This window comes from Ammospiza caudacuta, chromosome 2 (genome assembly GCF_027887145.1).
Source record: "Ammospiza caudacuta isolate bAmmCau1 chromosome 2, bAmmCau1.pri, whole genome shotgun sequence".
NCBI classification, from domain to species: Eukaryota; Metazoa; Chordata; class Aves; order Passeriformes; family Passerellidae; genus Ammospiza; species Ammospiza caudacuta.
Genome location: NC_080594.1, coordinates 31,827,125 through 31,835,043, shown reverse-complemented (window position 1 = coordinate 31,835,043; position 7,919 = coordinate 31,827,125). Strand labels below are relative to the sequence as shown.

General features: G+C 48.2%; 1 protein-coding gene across 1 annotated transcript; it reads right to left on the bottom strand.

Moving 5' to 3' along the window:
* Nucleotides 1-210: 210 nt before the first annotated feature.
* LOC131572371 (cystatin-B-like) lies at nt 211-5,320 on the bottom strand. The gene is made up of 3 exons (XM_058825544.1): nt 5,108-5,320; nt 1,389-1,490; nt 211-1,033 (listed from the first exon to the last, which is right to left on the bottom strand). Exons 1-3 carry the CDS (start codon nt 5,171-5,173, stop codon nt 905-907), a joined length of 297 nt encoding a protein of 98 aa, XP_058681527.1. The 5' UTR covers nt 5,174-5,320; the 3' UTR covers nt 211-904.
* Between the last annotated feature and the right edge of the window lie 2,599 nt (nt 5,321-7,919).

The window sequence follows — 7,919 nt, the reverse complement described above, 5'->3', positions numbered from 1 at the left end:
TTGTCCATACTTTCCTTTTGCTGCTGATATACCTGCAGAGGTCGTTCTTGTTACCTTTCATGTCTGCCACAAGACTAAAATATTTTTAATTAAGATATAGAATAAACATAAAGTTATCTGGAATATTAAAAAAAATAAGGAAAAAAAGCTGAGCAAGATAATAATCAATTGTGAAAACCAGTGAAGAGAACACTAACACACAGTCAAAGATGCCATCTCAAGTCAAAAGAAATGTTTATTGTTATAAATGCATTTGTCCAGCTCAAGTTCCTTTCCAGGACTTTTCCATAGGACTGAGAACACAAGCAAGCTGGTTTGGTATTTTAAACTCACACACCCTCTACGGGACATTGCACGCTACTGCTGCAAGAGGATGAGCATGATTACCAAGGGAATGTTTGTTTCAAGCTACTGTAAGCCTCTTTCTCTTCCTTGCAAAACTGCTTCAGCTCGTCTCTCATCAGGTCATTGCCCATAAAATACAAAGTACAATTTGAATCCACACATATATTTACAGTTGCAAAACAGCACAGAAAAGACTGAGGCTTTCCTCTTGTTCCTTGCTGCAAATATATGAATGCTGGTGTCATTCCCCTTCTGATTTCCAGACCAAGGAAGTCCACAAACAGGACTCAGCCACAGTATTCTTGTTAAGTTGCACTAAAGCCTAAGTTAAGTTGCAATAAAAGTAGGGTTTACATTAGTGCAGGTAAGAGGAGAGCCCTGTGACTCAGGTTTGGAGATTGCACAGGAAGGGAATGGCATAAAAGAAATTGATTTTTTACACCATGACTTTAAAAAAAAAAGACACTTTTTTCTGCCTTTGTTGGTGCAGGAATTAACATTTGCAGCCTGTAGAAAATGCACATAAGAACCAGCCAGGGGAACACAGCAGAGAAGGTTGCTAGAAATAAGCCAGTTCATCGTGCTTAGTCTTGCTGCCCTGGTAACTGTGGAGGCTCAGCTGCTCATTCTCGTGGGGGAGGCTCTTGAACACCCTCAGGTGCATGAACTCCTCATTCCCAACATGGACCTGCAAAGCACGAGACCCAGTGAGATCCCTGCAGGAGGAGCACCCTGCAGCAGGAGGGGTGGCAGAGGTTGGGCTGGTTTGAGGATGGAGCAGCAGACAGGCAGTAAGAATAACCATTGATTTGTTTTAAACCAGACTAGGAGCTGTGACTTTCCAGAAATACCACCTAATTTCCCATGAAAATGAAGATAGGGAGGGGGCTGGGAGGTGGATATTTGTGGTTTTTTTAATGCAGAATTCTTTTTCTTGTTAAGGTTAAATCATAAGCATTGTCCTCTAGTTAAGAAAGGAAAAACACCCACCATTCCAAAGATTATGCACATTCATATAAAAGAAACAACCCAGTGTCCTCTACCTTGATGAAGTAGTTTGTTCCAGCAACCAGCTGAGTTTTAAACTCCACTGCAGTGAAGACATCAAAGGTTTTTCCTTCTTTTTCTTCTATCTGAGCTTTTACCTTAAGGAAACAATAGGTTCTTTAGGAATGATGCAAGATTCAAGTATTTAGGACTTCAGGATTACAGTTCACTGCTGCTGAATTCCCCAACAGAGTTCCTGCTTTTCCAAGACATTAAAAGATCCAAATGAATCATGCTAAGTTTTGTGTGAAAGCAGGACCAGGAATCTAGGGAGGTGGCAAAGCTGAGTCAGAGGTGGGAGTCAGTCACTACAGGCTGACACCAAGTCTGGAAAACACTTGGCAGTTCTTTCAGCATGTCTGCTGGAATCTGTGTTTTCAAACTGCAAAACAGTGTTCAAAAAATCAAAATAACCTGTCCAGTACCCAAGAGGGAGCCATGAAATCCTGAGATGCAGCTCTTCTCTCCTGCAGTGGGCACTCTAGCATATTGTGGCTATATGGAAAATTCTTGGTCAGGAAAGCAGAAAATTTCAGCCTTTGTTTTGCAGGGCAAGATGAGTTAGTCCTGGAGTCCTTGCTTGCAAAGTCCTTGCCTGCTCCAGGCTGCACCTCCTGCACTGCATCATTGCACAGCCCTCCCTTCACTCCCAAGGCAGTAGTACCAGCAGTGAATAGATCCTCCAGCCATATGGTGCACTTCTTCTTCCTGAATTCAAGGAAAATAGATAGATCTGCACTCCTGCCTAAATCCCACAGGCTTCCTTGGCAAAAGACAAGTGTCAGCTTTCCACTGGTCAGGTGCACTAGGTGAAACAGGAACAGAACCATTCCTGGAACAGAGTTATGCTCTCCCACCTCTCCAACTACCAGAACTCTGGTGCTTTTTCAGTGACCATCCTGTCCCTGTGTCCATGCTTTTTACCTTCTCTCAGAGGCCATACCTCTACACTCCTTCCAGGTTATCATCAGTATGTCACAAGCAAGATAATGATGTTTGGACACTCTCCTGTTTGTTTTTTGCCATAGAGAAATCCAAGCTGCATTCTGAGATGCACTGAAGAGCACAGCCCCAGAAAGCGCCATGATTCAGTCCTGCCTCCTCCCCTTCTCCTGAGTCAGAGGCTGGAGCAAGTGGCTTCAGTTTTCATCACACTTTTACAAATTTTAAGCAGCAGGGCAGACGTAAGTCTCCCACTGACCCTATCCTGTCCTGTGCTCCTTCAGCAATCCTAGGCACTGGGCAGCTTTGGTTTCTGAGGTCACTAAATCACCCCAGCTCAGTACGTTTTGTATTTCCAGCAGCGAGCTGAACACGGGGCCCTGGGTGCAGAGAGCTCAGAGTCCTGCAGCTGCAGGCCTGTCAGGGTGTTTGTGGCAGTGAGTCACCACAGCATGTGACAAACCAGCACCCTGACTCAGTGTGGAGAGGGAGATCCCAGACAGAAATACTCTCCCAAAGACCTGATCTCAGTCTGGATTTGGGAGTCCTGGAGGACAGGAGCCAGCACGGTGTCCTGCTGGTACTTAAGTTAATGGCATACTGGGCTGCATCAGCAGGAGCCTAGCCAGAAGACAGGTGAGTGATTATTGCCCTTTACTTGGCCTTTGTTAGAAAATGTGGAATCCTGTGCCCAGTTCTGGGCCCCCAGTGCAAGCCAGACACCAATAAACTGCAGTGAGCCCAGTGAAGGGTGACCAGGAGCACTCCATGAGCACATCAGGATGGCTGGAGCACTTGTGCTGTGAGGAGAGGAAGAAAATGAGCTTGCTCAGGCCAGAGAAGAGACGAAGGCTTTGAAGAAAACTTTCCAGTACCTACAAGAAGCCAGGGTCTTTCCAGGGATGAAACTTTCCAGATGCCAGAAGAATGAGACACTATGGTCATAAACTAAAACCGGAGGCTTAGACTGGATATAAAGAGAAACATTTCCCCTGAGGACATCCCTGCAGTACAGGAGGAGTGTTCAGAGGAGCTGTGCAGTTTCCATCCTTGGAAGTTTTCAAGACCCGACAGGAGAAAGCTCTGAGCAGCCTGAGAATGCTGATCCTGGGCTCAGGCAAGAAGTGCAGTCCCTTCCCACCCAAGCAATCCATGATTCAGTCACAGGGCTGGAAATGATCATGCTCTGAAGGCTCTCCACTGCCCTGCACGGCCTGTTTGCCCTGCACTCCCAGAGCAGTTAAAAGCAGATGGTTCACAATCACCCTGGATAAGCTCTGCCACAGTTACCAGTGAGGAGCCGAGGCTGAACAGGCCTGGGTGCAAATCCTGGCTGTGAGGAGGCTGTTCCTACGGGATTCCTAAGCCAGACACTGCCAAAGGAAGCCTTCCTGCCCCATGTGACGCTACACCCACTGTGGGTCACAAAACTGAACAACATTCGGCCATCACAAGGATTCTTACGAAACTGTAAAATGAAGGCAAGAACTGGAAAAGCAGGAACAGGGAATATGTTTATGGCAAGCAAACTGGCAGGCTGTAATAAATCTCCACAAAGACCTCACTTTAAGCAAACAAAATGATTTGAGAAGGCTACCTTGTTTAACAAAATTAATGTTTTCTCCAGCAGTGTCCAGGTGAGGATATGAGTGCATGGGTAAGTTTCAAGTTTGGGTTTTCCCACCTGTTTTTAATTTAAGGAAGTAATCTAAACTGGCAGTCAAAACTCTAAAGTGTTTAGGTTATTTAAATGAAAACATGAGATATTTGGCTAATTCTGGTCACTTCTTAATCCAACAGATTCAGGACTTCAAACCTAATTTTAAGCCATGTTAATTGTATATCTGCATCACCTTTAACATGACATGTAGGCCTTTTCAGGTCAAAGCAATAATTATGACTCTCAGCAATTCTCAATCATGTGCTCATTACTGCAAACTCAGGCTTAGGAGATGCACATATCTCCCCCTTTTCCTAAAACACAGAATCCTCAGACTGTACAAGCTAAATGTTAATTTCAGTGGCTGCTGTGCCTTTGGGTGCTCTGTATGTGTTTGGGAACTCCTCCTGCCTGGGGAACAGGCCCAGGCAATGACAAGAGTGTCAGAAGCTGGAGTGCATCCTTCATCTTTGCTCTCCAGCTTACCACATCCTAGACGACAAAGCCAAAAAGCAGAAGGAACTTGAGTTTCCATAACAAAAAGAAGAACATGTGCTTTGAAAAAACTTCGTTGCACGACAGCATTTTTAGAATAAAAGTGTGTGGTCCAATAACATGAGCGGTAATCTCAGGTACTGTAAGTAGCATCAGGATTTGGAACTAGCTGTGGTTGGAGCTGAATTCTGTGTTGGGGAAAAGCAGAAGCAGCAAAGAAGCTATCTTGCTTTATTCCACGTTTCACTCCCTCAAAAAAACAAACAATCCCCCCCTTCCCAGACAAACAACAAAGAACCAAAACCCCACACGTAAGCACAAGGTTCGGATTCTGTAGGAAGCACGGGAGCTCGCTCCCCGAGCTCAAGGCAATGGCTCTGTGAGGTTTCCCCGCGCACCGCGGTCCCTCTGGAGTCAACAGGGCCACGCCAGGCGGGCACAGGGAAGGAGAGCTCCGGGAGCCGGCGACTGCTCCGGGCATTCCCCATTCCTCCCACCTTTTACACCGGGGGCGGTGTCTCGGCTCAGCCGCGCAGGGCAATGGCCGAGCCCACGCTGGGCCCCGCACAAGCCCCGCACGGGCCCTTCCCCGCCGGCGGGACCCTCCCGGCCCCTCACCTGCTCCGCGATCCGCTGCGTCTCCTCGGTGGCGGGCCGGGCCGCCGAGGCACCCCCGCACAACATGGTGGCACCGCTCCGCTCCGGGCCGCTCCTGCCCCTCGGCAGGGCCGGGGCGGTGTCGGGGGCGGCGCCGGGCCCGGGGGCTGGAGCCCGCGGGTGGGGGCTCGGCGGCTGTGGCGGTGGCAGCGGGCGGGAGCGGCCGGGCCTGGCTCCGGCTCCGCCCAGCCGGGGCGGGGTAAGCGCGGCCCAGCGGGACCAGCCCTGCCCGCGCTCGGCGGGAGCAGCGCGGCCCGATCGGAGACAAAACCAGCGACACTTGCAGTGCAAGCTGCCGGCAGGGTTTATTCTGTGCCCGGGACTGAAGGGCTGCGGCCGCTCCTCAGCGAGCGGCGCCTCTGTGACAGCCCCGCGGGAGGACAGAGCCGCCCTCAGCCGCTGTTTTCCCTTCCCCTGTGGCACCTCCCCCAGCAGCGGCGCGTTCCCTTAGCCGCATGGAAAGGTCCATCTCCAGGCTCCTGTCGGAACCCAGGAAATTCCTCTGGCTGCCCTGGAGGACTCGAGCCCCTGCCCAGGGGGCTCAGAGACCTTGGCACAGAGCCCAAGACCCCTGTGCCTTTGATTTAGCCCTTGGAAAAAACAATTACCAACCTTACATGTAGAATTACAAGCCCCGAAAGTGTAAGTAGAATGATAGTGAATTTATCACAGGGTGAAAAATAGATTTTTGGAGTTTTTAGAATGGGGGTTCAGGGGGCAAGCTGGAGGAATCGCGCCATGTCCAGCCTTTCTCCTTCTTCTTCTTGGCCTCCATCTTCTATTGTGATGTTGGTACTTTTAGATTGGTTTAAAGTAGAAGCTCACTGTCTAACATAGGTGATAGGTATTGGAAAGTTATTGTAAATATTTTACATGTAGTTTTTAGTATAAAAAGATAACACCGCCCTGGGGGCAGGCAGAGTGCCTTAGACTGTCCTACTGAGCGGACCTCGGCAGGTCAGGAGAAAGAATTTTATAGATAAGGTACAATAAACAACCTTGAGACCGAGAAATTAAGAGCTCTGACTCCTTCTTCGACCAGCTAGAGTCCCAAGAGGCTCCCTCGTACACTACGTTCACCATTCCCTCTCCCAGGCTGATTTTGCCGCTTCTCAGCCAGCAAGCTGAAGGCGGTGGTGAATTATCCTGCCTCTGGGAAATCCCTGAAGAGATTTCAGTCTGAATGTTCAGGTCTTTACCTAAACATCCCCACAATTTAAACATCCAGACTCTTGCAAAACCAACAACAAACACCTACCTTCCTCCTCCTGCTTTGCAGCACCCCTTGGTAAAGTTGGTCAATAAAAATCTAAATTTAACAATAGCAGGTATTGCAAACTGAACAGAGCTCATGGACTGACAAGGAGGACACGGTGACCAGCATGAAATATAATGGGGGAATTTTCTTTCCTCTGGTATAATCTATAAATAAATTCTTTCCTGGGGCTTTGGGTAGGCAGAGTTCTGCCAGGTTTGTCAGGAGACTGGGGATGAAGGGTTGGGCTCTTCATTGGGCTCCTTCCCAAGTTTTCCAGTGGAAATCCCACCAGAGAGCTGATACACTGCTGTTGCTTCACTACTGGACAGTTCAGGAAACCCCACACTGAGGCAAGCTTTCCAGTGGATTTTTGAGCCATGGTGGGTGGGAGGAGGCATCCTCATGGGCATCTTCTGGTAGGAAATGTCTGTGGAGGTTCTCAGGCTCGTGCTTTCAACAGAAGAATGTTCCCCAGCGTGGCTTCATCAGTGTGTCATATGCGATACACTGACAGGCTTTTGCACATGTGCCTGACCAAGCCTTCTCCTCTCCTGGACTTGACAGGATGAGAACATATCCCCCTCTCTGTGCATGGGAAAAGGGGTTTGGTTACAAAGCACCTTCCCAAAGGGGTCTTTCATTAGTGAACTTCCTTTGTGTCCAGTGTGTGTGTGTCACTGCTATCAGCTGCAGCAGCAGCTCTCATGCAGCATTGGAGCTGGAGGCTTAGGGCTCCACGTATGAGAGCAGGGAGGGTGGAAGGACCTTCCCCAGCAAATGCAGCACAGATGGCCATGCCAAAAAATGACTGCAGCTCTTGGAGACTCATTGTGTGCCAGGGTATAAATTCCTTTTAAGTAAATGTAAAAAATGGAAAACACCCAAGGAATGAAAAGCACTCAAATGTCAATATCATCTGCTGTATACATAGCTAGTGAATACTGCTCTCCAGACAAGGCAGCTGATGGTGACCTTCTGTTTCTTACACTGTCTGTGTTCCTAAACAGTCTTTGGTTTGTAAATTGTGTTGTTTTCATTTCACTCATTGAACTCTTACATGTTTCAGTGCTGTCATCTTTATTTCGGAGGTTGCTGAGCTGGGTTTGCTCCGGTAGGAATGATTCACTTAGCACTAAAATCATGGCAATTGGAATTTTTTGGAACTGCAGGCCGTAACCAAAATGACTTTTTTAGGCCTCTCTGCCATCTAGTGCTCATCCTGGTTCGTGCAGTTAGACTCAGGAGCCCCTGGGGCTCAATTCCATACCCTAAACTGAGCCCACAGGCCACAGTCAGCAGCCTGGGAAAGGGACCTAGGTTTCAGAAGCAGTAAGCAGCTCTTAGCTGAGTCCAGGGGTAGAATGTGGTTTCCAAAATTTGGGCTAGAAGGATTTGTGCTTTCAAACTCAACTTTTTTTTTTCTCCCTCAATCATCTAAACCAGTTTTAATCAAATATTGTCATTTGCAAGCCTTACAATTATAGTTGGGTTGGTTCTTATGTAGCGTAGTTAAAA

Coding starts and splice junctions, on each gene's coding strand:
- LOC131572371 (XM_058825544.1), bottom strand. CDS start 5,173: ATGTTGTGCGGGGGTGCCTCGGCGGCCCGGCCCGCCACCGAGGAGACG. Junction 1,491..5,107: donor CGCAGCGGATCGCGGAGCAG/GTGAGGGGCCGG, acceptor TGTTTCCTTAAG/GTAAAAGCTCAGATAGAAGA. Junction 1,034..1,388: donor GAACAAACTACTTCATCAAG/GTAGAGGACACT, acceptor CGTGCTTTGCAG/GTCCATGTTGGGAATGAGGA.